This window comes from Schistosoma haematobium, chromosome 4 (assembly GCF_000699445.3).
Source record: "Schistosoma haematobium chromosome 4, whole genome shotgun sequence".
Classification (NCBI taxonomy): Eukaryota; Metazoa; Platyhelminthes; class Trematoda; order Strigeidida; family Schistosomatidae; genus Schistosoma; species Schistosoma haematobium.
The window spans coordinates 11,827,377-11,842,423 of record NC_067199.1 but is presented as its reverse complement, the minus strand read 5'-3'; the positions used below and the strand labels follow the sequence as shown (position 1 = coordinate 11,842,423).

At 31.3% G+C, this 15,047-nt stretch overlaps 1 protein-coding gene across 1 annotated transcript in view; it reads right to left on the bottom strand.

Moving 5' to 3' along the window:
• MFSD6 (Major facilitator super domain-containing protein 6) overlaps nucleotides 1-13,722 on the bottom strand; it is a 28,727-nt gene extending 15,005 nt beyond the window's left edge. Inside the window, exons 1-4 of the mRNA XM_051215663.1 lie at nucleotides 10,983-13,722; nucleotides 7,582-7,624; nucleotides 4,450-5,886; nucleotides 723-951 (exon numbers count right to left, since the gene is read on the bottom strand). Coding sequence (XP_051066194.1) covers nucleotides 723-951; nucleotides 4,450-5,880 — 1,660 coding nt within the window. The 5' untranslated portion in view covers nucleotides 5,881-5,886; nucleotides 7,582-7,624; nucleotides 10,983-13,722. The remainder of the gene's footprint in view (nucleotides 1-722; nucleotides 952-4,449; nucleotides 5,887-7,581; nucleotides 7,625-10,982) is intronic.
• Between the last annotated feature and the right edge of the window lie 1,325 nt (nucleotides 13,723-15,047).

Below are 15,047 nucleotides of genomic sequence, written 5' to 3'. Positions count from 1 at the left end.
TATTTATGAATAATCTGGAAGTCGTATGACGTTATATTTTTTCGTCTTTCCAAGATATAATAAGAGTGTTGTTGTTGTTGGAATAATTGATGCCATTTTATTATTTGAGGCGAATCGTATACAACTAAGAACAACACTGATTTTCGATAATGAATAGTCAGTCAGTCAATCAGCTACAACGTAGGACCAGGCACATATACTGAACGTTCTATCCCATGTGAAGTTATGTCAAGCTGTTATTTAGAATCTCCTTGCTTTCAATGATTTTTCAGTTGTTATTAGTATTAGTAACAAATCGAAAACTACGATACATTAAAGAGTAGTAGTTTTTTGATGAAAAAAACTTGGTACCCTTCGAGTATTTAGTTGCCCAAAGTTTTACGTACATATTGGAAAAATTTAAGGAACGCTGATAAATTTGATCTATCATTGATTTCATCTATGCAAAATTTGATCCCTTTCAAGGTTCATTCATTGATATTTATTATTTTCATTATTTATTATTTAAGCCTGTTACTCCTCGTGAAGGAGCATAGGCCGCTCACCAGCATTCTCCATTCAACCCTGTCCTGGGCAATTCTTTCCAGCTCCTTCCAGGAAAAATAATTCATTGATATACATATAAACAATTATTAGTTCAAATTTTCTATATAAATTAAAACTTCAACAATTTATACAATTGAATAACTAATAATCAACAAGTATTAATCTTAAACACTAACCAATTTTATCAATTATTTGTTTACTAAATTGATACATTAATATCTCTGATACATGATTGATAATTGATGCAATACCAAATAATGTTGGTGAACCATTTAATTCTTGCATATGCCAAAATAAAAATGTGAATACTTGACCTAAACCCAAACCCATAAACCATATCACGAATAAGAATGCCAATAAACTTGGTTGACGAAATTGTTTCAATGCATAAAACCAATTTGTTACCTGGTATTAATTAGAAAAAAATAAGAATATATATTATATAAATTTTAATAGAATTCTGAATATTAAAGATTATTTGATTGATTGAAAATTATGATAATTCATTCTGATGATCAGTTACTATAGTCTTATTATTCTTATTAGTAATGTGAAATAGATTCTTTGGATCACAATTAAAATAAAATGAGTTCATGAATTCTAATCACTATTTCAATGTTCCGGAACTTTCCCTCTCAAATTTTATTTATTCGAGACAAAATGTTATGATCTGATTAACTCTATCGGAATCTTCGCTACACCATGATACATTTATTCATCCTTAATCACCCTCTTATGTATAAGTATGTCAATATCTGTAATAATGTTAAATTTTATTTATTTTAGGTTGTAAGTAGCTGACGAGAACCTAACGAAATAAAATGAATAACATATTATTCTGCACCAATCTTTGTTCTTGCTCTCTTTAAGAGAATAAAGGGAATTATGTGTATGAAATTGTAATTACTGTTTAAATTTAATAGTTGAATTCATGAGTTAATTGAAGCTAAATAACCATGGAAAACCTGGAAGTACTGGACGGCTGTTTCATCCTAGTATGGGATTCCTCAGCAGTGCGCATCCACAATCTCGCCTTGCAGAATTCGGACCCAGAACCTATCAGCCTCGCGTGCGAACACTTCACCTCTAGACCACTGGACCATCATTCAGCGGTGTTAATGTCTAACTTCAACCAATCTACGAATGTTAGTGAGAATAGGAATAGAGAGAAATACAGACTATCCAAACTCATCAACACAGCTGTAATTTTTGTATTTTATGTTCTTGTGTGATTGAAGTTTTGTAACTTTCATATTCATCCTTGATTAGTCATTTGTAAAGTGACAAGTAAAGCGTGGCTATACTATTCGATATTGGGACCGTAGATTTATTTTCGTTATATATATATATATATATATATATATATATATATATATATATATATATATATATAGAGAGAGAGAGAGAGAGAGAGAGAGGGAGAGAGAGAGAGAGAGAGAGAATTAGACATATGCTTCATTGGTTAATTACTGATTCTGGCATTATGTTGAAATTTATTCAGTTGACAAGTGTAGATCAGCTTTGGAATCTAATTAGTTCATTTGATTAACGTAGTTATTTCAGTATTTTATTATTTCATTTGATTTGTTATCAGAGATATAAACTACTTAAATTATTTCATTTCAGTACTTTATAAACATGAATGATTAGAACGAAGACACTACTTATTTTGTTAAACATTGCTATCAGTTAAAAGTTTTTACTAAGATTCTATTCTCATATTCTATATAAATACAGGCGAATTACAATATATATATTTCTGATTGATAATAAAATTTCTGAATTATCAACCAACATACATGATAAACTTATGTGTGTTAAATCAAAACGAATCTAAGTCATGTTCAATGGATGTTAACAATCAAACAACGATTTATTCTATATGAAAAAGGTTACTGGACATGTATGATATTTTAACAACAATGACATACGTATGGAAAAATATGCTAGAATTAGAATTTGTATATGGTAGTAACAGGTTATGAACTCTTCCAAGTATCACAAAGTCTAATTAGTGAATAGTATTTATCTAATATTGACAAGTATATACTGAAATGAAATTCAAAATAGATTATAAGAGTACTGTGGTGTATACTACTGGTGTCGACAGATATAATTAGTATGTATCATCAATAGGAAGTGGAATGCCTGGTGGCAGAAGGTTGAGAAGATTGAAGAGATGAGAACGAGAACAGAGAGTGATCGGAATGAAAAAAAGGAACTTTCAAGTCTGAGACAATTGATTTACTTTTTGCAAATGAAGTATTAATTGTATGATTCTCAGATTTTATTAAGTTTTTGTAATTTTGTGTTTAAATACATTTGATTATCCCCACTTGTGTTCTTGTTCACTACAGTACTAGTGTTTATCACTTCTGCAGAAATCAATCTTAACTTATTGGAGAACTTTGTTTTCCACAATTTATTTTTAGAAAATTTATTTCAACAAATACTTACTCGTCGTATTTCTATAGACTTTTTCTGAATGAATTGTAGAAATTATTAAGTTTTTGGTTGAGATCATGAATAGAGTGATGTTAGACTAACACTGAACACCTGAAGGCATTGAACGACCGTTCCGCTTTATTATGTGACTCCTTATCACTACGCATCCATGATCCTGCGAGCGGTTTTCAATGGTGGTCTAACATAAATTGATTCATGATCTCAACCAAAAAGCATTATGTAGTGTTTTTTATGATGAAAACAAAACCTGTTTCTTTCATTGTAGTAGTAAAGAGTTAATTTAAAGTTCCTTTTTTAAATCTTTTTGGGTTGAAAGATTATTCATCAGATTTCTTTGATGATGATCAGTAAAAAAGTAGATAGAACAAAAAAGGTTTTCTAAATGAAATTGTTACAATAGAAATAATAAACCCTAATATTCACTGGATCAGATAAAACGTTCAAATAAATGATATTTACTAGTAATTTATTAAGAAGATATCTTGGCAAGACTATAATTTATGGATGAACCAATCAGATTTAAGATAACAGGTCTTAGATTTTGGTACGAGATTCATCCACTCATTTGGCTAAATATCATTTCGGCATTATACCTTATGTCAATTCGTGATGAAAACATTAAATATAATTTCTAACTCTAACATGTAACTGTAAATCCCAATCCTAGTTCCTCGCATTAATTTATAATCCTCATTTAACCCTAGTAAGTAGATGGACATTTTCAAGGTCATTTAAGTGTTGCACAAAGGTCGTCCATAAATTATAGTCTCACCGATGTCACTATTTATTAGTCAATGTTGAAATAGGAGTTGTTGGACATTTTAAGTAAAACTTCATCATAAACGGATAATCAGCTAAATGATAATTAAGAATTAGACGAAACAAAATAAATGATTTTTCTTAGTTCAAGTCTCTTTCATAGTAATAAACATCCATAAACTGACCATAGATCGAGTCTAGGACATTCCTTTTCTCGTAACAGGAATGGTACGTAATCAGATGTTTAGAAATTTCATATTACAAGTATACTGTTTTTCTCTTACAGAAAATACATTTGTTGATTAGTTATTGTTAAAGACTTAATTTTGTCAAGCCCTTTTATTAACTTATTTAAGAGAGAATGTTATTCGAACAGTAACAATTTGCATATCTCTTTGTACAATTATGATCACTTTCATGTCTGTATAAACGTCTACGTGTGATCACATATCTCTCTCTAGCTAAAATGTTAATCGCTTAAATATCGCCCGATGAATCACTCTTTCACATATATATGTATCCTTGAATTTTATTGTTAACCTTTGCCTTGGAATTCCGTGACGTACAATGATAGAATGGAATAGCCGATTTATTGTTCCTTAGTGGTTCAATAATTCACTGTCTAATCTTAAGCAAACCCATACATGTTATAAACATAATTACCATTAGTTTACTTACTTTTAATTGAGCTGCAGCAGCTAATTCTTCTTGTTGTGAATCCATTGTATTTTGACTTTTCAACTTAACTCCATCATTTTTTTGAACAATTTTGATTCCAAGTTGTTGTTCTAAGATTTCTTCATTACTGTGTTTAGATTTTTCTTTGCTAGTAACTTTTCCAGTTTCTATTTCATGGAGTAATGGGTCAGGTTTCCAATCTTTTGCACCAACATCCTCTTCATCATCTTCATTTACTAACTTTGAACGACTTTTCGTTGTTCTACCCAAAAATGTTCTAGCCATTTTATCTTTCACTAATTTAAAATACATACTCTCTGAATCACCTTCATATTGAAATGTGAATTGTGTTGCAATGAATAAAGCAAATGCAATAAAAACTGAATATGTTGCAAAGCATACCATGTAATTTTTTTCACGATAACCAGGATGTAAACATGGATAGTCAGGAAAACTTGTAGAATGATCTAATATTAATCCAATGAAAAACATTGATAATGCCCAACCAATCGAACCGAATATACGTTGTTTTTCGTAATTATTACAAAAATCTATTCCACTTTGTTGTAAAACTGCTGCATCAACAATTGGTATAGCAGCACATGACATAATTTCACTAAAAAGTACCAATAATAGGATTACAATGAATATTTGGTTGATTTTTGTTTGACCATAAACAACTGTGGAATAAAGAGGCATAACAAGACTTCCAGGTGGAAATTGGGTAGGATCATGATAGGCTTGTGTTCTTGCATAAAGATTTTGATCACCAGTCTGTTGTCCAACACCTGTACCCCAACGTGTCGCTTTCATTTTTGGTGGAGATACTAATAGTTTAGTGTTTAGATAAAGTGGTGATTGTCCTAATTGATTACGGATTTTCAACGCTAAATCTCTATCCATATCAACAGATTTAACATCATCATATCTTGATGCTTTATAAGGTTGAATAATACTCAAAATTAAACCATCTTCATCATCACTCGCTGTAGCATTGTACCTTGTTGATCTTGGTAAACTTACTAAACAACCTTCTGGTGTTGGACGTACAAATCCTAATCCAAGTGTGAATGCCATGGCAAAGAATAAACTAACTAAAACAAACATCTTGCCTTTCTTCCATTTATCAGCTAATGCAGTCCAAAATGGTGCTGCAAAACACTCGACTAATGATCTTGTCCCACTTAGAATACCACATTGTAAAGCATTCAATCCAAGTTGTTTAAAATAGATTGATATAAGCGGGAAAAGTGAACCAAATGCAGCATAATATGAAAAGTAAAACAGTTGATATATTACTAAAGATCTATCGAAGAATGATCGAAACCATTCCATGAAATTTTTTCTTGATGCAAATATTGATGAAATACCTTGATGTTCCTGTTCATTAGCATATTGTGTATCAATTGTAGTGAATTCATTCTTATTCATTTTTTTCTATAACCAAGATAAGCATTAAAGAAATTTTCATTATGACAACTGATAAATACAATGTTTTAGACAAATGAGTTATTTCAGAGTTACTATGAGGGACAGTAAATTCAAAACATTGAAATCATCATAAACAACAAGATTACAGCACAGGTGATATGAGTTAGGTGTTAGTATTAGTGATAATATTTATAAAAAACGCCACTTAAGTCCTTTTACGGGTATTGTAATTAAAGAGAATACAGGTAAGGACAACCGAATTATAGTTAGCACCACATCACAGAGTTACTTGGTAAGATAGAAAAACCATACTATTATACCCAGTTTGCAAAATGTTCAATAATTGTCTCGGACTTCATTGTTCTTGTATTTCTATACCAATTGCTTTCTATCCTCGTTCTTCCTTTCTTGATCTTCCCAATCTTCTGCTGCCAGACATTGCATTCCTGACTCGCGTTATATACTACTTATATACTACTTATTACGCACCACAGTATTATTAGATTAATCGGAATTATATGTGTGATTTCTGAATAATATTCTCTATGCCTAATAGTTTTTTTAATATTTACAATCACTGATACAGGTATCAATTCTACTACCTTGGTATTCATCACGATGATTCCAAATAACTGTTGTAACTCGATGTACATATATTTCGGGTTCTTTGTTATTTATTATTAACCTAATAGTTAAGCTGAAGAAAGTCAGATAAAATGTCTGTGAGCTTGGTTAATAATTTTATCTTGTACAGTTATCCTCTTAGAACGAGTTAAACTTATATAAAAACATATAAGCAACTGAAATTGAAAGAATAAATTTTACTTACTCTGACAATATACAATAAATTTTATTGTAAAGTTTTATAAGGAATCACATTCAGTCAACTACAACGTAGGACCAGGCACATACATGCATCGGTTCAAGTTGCCATACCTCATTAACACAACAAGATGAACACCGGATTCATAAAAGTAGTTAATTCGGTGGTGGTAATATATAAAACAAAGATTGCATATAAGGATACAGTACAGGAAGGAAGATTTAGTAAGTAGAAAGAAAGATATGCAGCGATTTTAATCTTTTAGTTTAAGGGAAGACATAGAGTGTATACACCGACGCCATTGTGATCGATTCTGAGCCATGTCATCAAGAGTCTTCAACCATTGGTTACGATAGTCACGCGGACCCCAACCAAGTAATCTGCATCTCCCAACATCTCCCAACAAGGAATTACAGTAAATATTAATTGATCATACAAATTTGAATACACTGATTTTCTACTGGTGATCACCTTTCAATATTATGATTATGAATAGTGATCTTTGTTTAAACTATGGTCTACTCAGAGAATAACATTGATCAAAAGAAATTGAACTAAATACATTTCTCCATTTTTCAAATGATTCTCTTATGATCAAGTTATTAACTATTTAAACTTATAGTAGAAGATGAAAAATACTGAGATGGAACTTTGTGTTACAAAGGCAGATTATACATAAATTTATATATATATATATATATATATATATATATATATATATATATATATATATATATATATATATATATATATATATATATATATATATATATATCGAAGGCATAAAGTCAATGTACTTGGATATAAGTAAATCTACAACAAGATGTATCACTGAGTAATAATAATAATAAATATCATTTCTAATAATTAACACTTACATTAAACTCTCTCTCACTCTTCAATTCAAATTGTAGTTTAGCTCTATAATTTTATGAATAAAAAAGAAATTGTATTAAATGTAAATTTTATAAATCATTTTACTTTTATTCAATTCTCAAATGACCTTATTTATTGATTGATTAGATACTTCAAGTTATTTGAAGAAAGAATTTTTCTTGGGAAATTTTTCTACTCATTCACTAAATTCTGATTGGTTAAAGTGTGTTCCTTTCAAATATATATATATGTATATGTTTTGTCTCATTAGACCTCACATTCTTTTCTGTCTATAATCCATACTATATATTCTAAGTTTTCTTTTTTCGGGGGGGGGATATTATTTTTATATTTATATTACCTAATCGTATTACAGTTACTTAGAAAGGAGTAAATGAAACATCAAAATAATGGAAATATCGAAAAGAAAACTATTCTATGTATATATATATATAATAGATAACATAGAAACAAGTGGGAGTGTTAAAACATCATTGATAGAAGATGAAAGAATAGTGAAAATCCCTACTTAACAATTGGACATTCAGTTTAGCTTAACTAATAGTGTATTAAAGTAATAACATGAAAATGGTCATTTTGATACTTCAGTGTTATTACTCTTTCTTACTAACATTCATTTAATGACCAGGTTATAAATAGAATTAATTTCTCTTGTAACATAGCAACTCACTGAAGACAATGATGGATATGTCGCTCAATTTCGTGGATTGTTTAAAGTTGCACATTAACAATGTTGGATGCCGGGTAGATCAGTGGTCTAGAGGTTCACTGCTCGTGCGCGAGACTGATAGGTCCTGGGTTCGGATCGTGGATGAGCACTGCTGAGGAGTTCCACAATATGATGAAACGCTCGTCCAGTGATTCGAGGTTTTCTATGGTGGTCTAGCTTCAATTGACTCATGATCTCAACCACTGAAATCACTATAACATTCACAACAACCCTTCTTATATGAGAACTAGTCTCCTTGATAATTGAAATTAATTTGTTTTTATTCTTTGAATACTTTGTTTGGATTGACTTACATATATATCAAGCATTAGTTATGGGATTTAAAAGAATAAAAGATCATTTGACGATAATATCATTGAATGATCATCTTAATTGTTTAGTTTTCTATAAAAGAAAGTGATTTTATTAGTTAGATTGACGAGATTATAATGTGTGGACAAACCAATCAGATTTATGAAAACAGGTCTTGAATTTTGGCGCAGAATCAATTCATTCATTTGGTTAGGTAGAGTTTAGGCATTATAGCTGATGTCAGTTCGTCAGGAAAACCCTAATTTCTAACCCCAACTATCAACTGCAAATATTGATCCTAATTCCTTACACTCATTTATAACCCTCGTTTAGCCGTAGTATGTAAGTGGATATTTTCAAGGTCTTTTTCGTATCGCTCAAAGGTCGTCTATAAATTATAGTCTCACCGTTAAATTTTCCCTATTCGGATAAAAAAATACTTAGTTACTCAGGGAGCATTATATCAAAACTCCTTAGTCAAGTATGATCTAATTTCTTCGCTCTTTGTATTAGTTACTGTGGGTAAGTTTAGCTTTGTGACTAAATACTATGTCAATGCAGTTTTATTTGTTTTATTGAACAGTTCTTGTTTTAATGCAGGTTATATTCACCTTGGAAATCATCCTCTGATTCCAATAGTTCAGTGAAATAATCTACATTCTAAAGATTAACAGCTGAAAATGTTTTTTTTTAAAGTTTCATTATTTAAGTATTTTCGGTTGATTTACAAATACTGAAACAAAATTATAAAATCTGCATTTCATTACAATTTGTGTTTAGTACAACATATTAGGATAACCGGTTACTTATCTAAAATAAATGTCAATTAAGTTCATATGAGTAATTGTTACTCTTCGAAAAATGTTATATAGTTCTAGTTCAGGTAGAATTGCATAAAATCATCCCATTTTTTGTTTCAAAGTAAAATATATGTATTATTTTATGTTTAAAGCTGTGAACCGTAAACGGTGAAACTGATAGTGTAGTGTCGCTGATATGTTGCAGTGTTTGATGTAATGTAGTGTTGTGCAGTCTTCCACTGGTAAAACAGGATTGATTAGTTTTAGTGTACATTACGAACTGAATTATGTTAAAGACCCTATTAAAACTGAGAAGCACTGGACAGCTTATTCGTTATGGTATGTATAACCTTAGCGGTGAGAACTCATGACACCACGAATTTAATCTAAAAAAATGCCAAGCTTTGGGGGGAGAAAATATTATTTTCAGACAATTCGTAGAGTTGAGTGAACTCAGTGATGAGAAAATATATGCTATGTCGAAATAGCAGTGCAATACTTCCTTCATTTCATTGGTTGTCTTCGTAAAGTTAGTTCGTAATGTGTTCTGTCTTCAGAAGTGGATAATCTCCACAAACTTCGTAGGTTAACAACAAGTTTTGGTGTAAGTTGTTTAAACTTTTCACTATAGTGTTATCTATTTAAAGTGATGATTGATTATACATTTTTGACTTCACAAAGAAGTATTATATTCTCAAAGTTGACGATAAGGACTTTTGATGAATAATAATAATAAATGTTAAACTTAATAAGACTCAAGTTGTATATTTATTGCCATCAAATTCTAGAAATTGTAAAACAAACTGAAACAAATTCAATGAAAACCTAAGATCCGAAATGAACAGAGAACGTTGGCTAACGTTTTCTCTCTTTCACCTCATTAACAGGTTGTCACTTTATCTAAATAATGTCAATCGAAATGTATTTATACGATAATGTAAGCTTACCAGTGGCCACACTTAGTTGAAACTTGATGGTATTTTAGTTCAGTAGATTAGTAAGTCAACTTTTAAAAAATGAATGTGAAGTAGAATATTTAACTTAATGAAACTTATATTGACTTAATAAGGAAAAGTAATAAATTTTCTTGTCACAGTAAGACCAAAGTCCACTTAAATTTGATTAATCTTGTTGCAATACACTTGGATATCATAACAAAATGCAACTTATTATGGTAACTTTTTTACTCAATATCACATGTCCTACAAAGTAGACATTAATGTTTGGGGAGAAAAATTTTTAGATTTATTTTGCAATCAATTGATAACTTGAGCAGATTAGGTTGTCAAGACAATGCAATTACAAGTCTCTGATATATTGCATAGAATACTGCATATAAAACCGGTCCCTGTTCTTTATTCATTTTGAGAAATTGTTCTGTTTATGCATTAGTACCATGATTCCGTATTTTACATGAACATATATAAAATTATTAGTATGCTGACATCCTTCTATAGAACATTTGATAGTAGTCAACGATTGTAAATCGGAAATGATATTATTATTCTAACCAAGAAATTAGTTAAAATTGATAACAGAAAATATTATGAAAACAACTTACTTTCTGTTAGAATGCACATTCTTTGAAGTACAGTTATGTGACTTTAATACTGTCAATAATGAAGGTTCTAGCGATTATCAACCGTGATACTGTTTAGTAGGTAGGTGGTTACAATGCGGTTTGAATAGGTGAAGTTTATAATTTGAATCATTTGACAGATTAATTGAAATAGTTAACATGATTCATCATTCATATTTCTCATGTGTTTTAATTTTCAATATTTTGAAAAGACTTTGAGATATTCTTTACTACTTTGTCAAAATCTTTTGGAAAACGGCTAAAATGAACTGAACTGTAAGATCCAGGAAACGATTGGAAAAAAGAAAGTGAATATATATTTTGAGATAACTTTCGATTACATTCAAACGATTTCTAGTTAATACGGAAATAATTAAGTGATAAAGAATGATTATAGATACTAGCTTTGACTAGATGTAAAGTTGGTTAAAGTATGGTATATAATAAAGGTGATAAATGTCGAGTGACAATTTCAATACCATGGAAAATATTTTGACTAAAAATGCTTATTTTGATGGTGGAGAAATTGTCACTGTATACACCATACAAACTGTGAGTGTTTTAAAAGAACCATGAACTGTGGTTGTAGTTAACAAATATCTATGAATGTTTAGGAAGAGAAGAATGGTGTTTTTAATTAGCTTTTCTGAAAAATTAGGTTGACAAGCTAAACGTCGGCCACAAACATCTTAGTAATGTTAAAACTTTATAGCTCAAGTATTCATTTATTTCCTTATTTCGTATAGACATTATACTTCTTATTATTTTACGTTTAATGTTGAAAAAACTCTGTGTTTGAAAAAGGTAACGTCGCACTACAGCTGTTCTGTCCGTTCATCTAAATACAGACCTACTCATTACAATTACGGTTTCTTCTATTGATAGAACGAGGGTGAATGCTGCTAGGAAATGAACCCGTATTTACGGTTTCGTGGTTTAGTTTAAAAAAATAATGTTGCTAATGATACATACGCTTATGGGTAATCATGGGCTAGAAACAGGAAAGCTAATGGATGCAACCCACTTGACAGCAATACAAAAGTATCACTAATGCCCAAAAATATTGACAAGCAAATTATTCTGTTTCAGAGTTTTATTTATCTATAGTAGAAAAACTGTTCAACATGATCAGCTGGTAGTCCAAATGTCTGAGCATAACATGGAAAGTAGTTCAGAGATGGGATGCACTCACATGTTCTCCTATCTTAACAGGTTTCAGGAATATCAGATGAGAAAGGTCATGTAGTTCACTGCCAAGAATAAAGCAGATAATCACAGACATTCATCTTCCTTCTCTTTGTAACATAGTTTGTTCATACAATATTCTTCTTATTAACGACGAGCAAAAATTCTTCAGCACCATTTTATGAATCACCAAAACATAATCACTTTCCATTTTTTAATCACAGAGTATACTAGTTGAGATTTATTTCTGATCTTACTGTTCTGTCCATGTATCTAACTATCCAGGACATCTATATTACAAGTCGCAAAAGGGTTTAGCCGTGTTCTAAAAGCATAACAAAGATGAGTTTCTTATTACACAGATTTTAGGGCCAGTGAAATTCCCCTGAGCCCTAGCAAATTCATCCTGAAATCGGGTCATTGAATATCGAACAAATCATCGATCCTCATCAAAGTCAAGAACAACCAACGCACATCAGTGAATCACACACCATGGATTGGCCCATGCGGCAATGGTTTCGCTTTCGCTTGCATCTACTGTAATCAAGATATTTCTGCAATAACGTTCTCTGTGTTGTACAGTTATCAAAGCATCTAGGGTACCTTGATACGTCGATGGGGTAGTTCATGTAAGGTGCTGACCACGAGGTGTGACCTCGACGTTAGCTCGTTTGTTGCACCATTCCCGTTTCACCCAAATAGGCTTCATATTATTCGATATAGATCATCTACTTTGACGATCTACAACATATATAATTTGCTGTTTATAACTGAGAACTTTCAAAAATGAATAACAGACGGTTTACTCTGAGTCAAACCATTTTATGCTTTTCATTTCTAATCTAGTTCCGACTAGATTTGAGATCCATAATCACAAAGTGGTTTTGGACAGAATTGTTGTTGAATCTTGAGTATGCAAGATATTAATGATACCACAGGTATACGGAGTTTAACAACGTCTTTATGCGTAACATCTTTATAATTAAAATGTGCCATACCGCCAAATTAAAAGTTAAAACGAAAAGGTTCAAAGATATATTCGAAAGGATTTCAATATATCGGAAAGTGTTTAATCAAAGCTAGCTTACGGTTGTAAGAGATGTGTAGCAGGGCTTACCCATACATGGTTCGGTGCTGATGTGTGAGGTTGATCTTATCCGCAACGCAACCATGTAAACTTAATGTATCGCACACTGTCATTTGTACGTTCAAGTAACCTTAGATTTTGTCATTTCATAATGTATTTTTAATTAAATAACTAGATTATGTAGTTAATTTTTCTCTGTTTTTAATTTTTATTCGCCACGTCTGACTGCGTTACACTGTACGTCCATTGCACGCTGAGATGATATCTCAAGTCATAGTGAGTTTATTCACATAGTTGATTGTTTCCAGATAGACTGTCAGTGCATGATTTTACTGAAGAAAGGTTTGTTGTACTGTAAACTGTGTTTCTATGATCAACTCCCTGTTGTCTTCAGTATGAATTCATACTGAATACTGCTTTAAAGCAGTATATATGTATCCTTCTTTTTTTCTTAGGTAAGTTCAACTGACCTATATTTCGTGTTTTGGTTTTATCGGCCTAATTATGTCCATTTACCTACTTTGAGCAACATGTCTTTGCAAGTGAAACAATAACTATGACACTTGCTTAGTTTAGTGTTCTTGGTTGTCGTATAATTCAGTTTAGTTGAAAGAATTATGATATACTTAAGTATAGTGCTTGAAGCCTGTAACGAAACAGATCAGTTTAGTAAGTAGAGTTGCCTGTTTCTAATATGTGTACGGATTCAGATCAGTCTGATTAAAAATAGGAAAAAACGTGCCCTTGATGCTGTTGCTGTCATACATTATAAGATAGCGATAAGTATGTTTGGTGTTTATTTCTAAACTGTACATCTATCACTGACCATATTTCATGATCACTGTCATTAAACAATTTCCCCAGCAATAACATCGGTAGCAAGATAGCTAAGTGTCTGAGCTTTTAGTTGCCCGCAAAACAGCAGTATACAGTCTTAGAAGATGAGTGTTCTGTGTCTCAATTAAATGCAGCTGGCTGTGGACAAATGTTAAAAATCTTTTTAACAACTGGGACTTTTAGTTTATCAGACACTTACTCTGCTTGTATGTTTTCCTGTTAAACTAGACGCAGATGCATGGGAATACTTAAATGGGAGCAAAATAATAAAAGCATTGCAATACGGTACTAAGCCCATGTTATGCTTTGCGCAAGTAATAGTAGCTGACCTTATCTAATATTCATGAACTCAAGGTAAATCACAACTGCATAAATTCTTTGCTAAAAAACATGTGATTTGGTTATTTATATATTCCACATTTCTGACTAAATTCATCACCATTTTTTCATTTAGAATGCAACAGGAGTGAGTCTTCACAGATCATAAAAACTGTTTCGCCCTTAGAACTATGGCCCTATGGAACTGTTTACGGGAAATCCAACGAACAGCAGATTATAAAAAGGATGCTGGACGTCCATTTTAGTCTCACAACCAGTCCCAGTATTTTTTGACTTCTTTTACTCTTTCGTTTGGAAAAATACAACAAAAACTGCAGCTTAACATTACCAATACAACTTTTAAACGGGAACTTGGTTTAAACCTTTGTTTGATATTCGATTCTTAATGAAAGTTCCTCAATAAATTTTTGAATCTAATGCTACTTTGTTTTATCTACTTAATCGTTGCAAGAAACTTGTGATAAGCGAGCCTCTCAGCACCTAGTTCATGTGTTCAAATGGTTGTGGACTGAATAGAAGCTTTCGCTTAACAGGCTTCCGTGTCTAGTAGCAGGGGATCACCAATACCTCAAGGCAGAAAACTAGGTATGTTAACAACA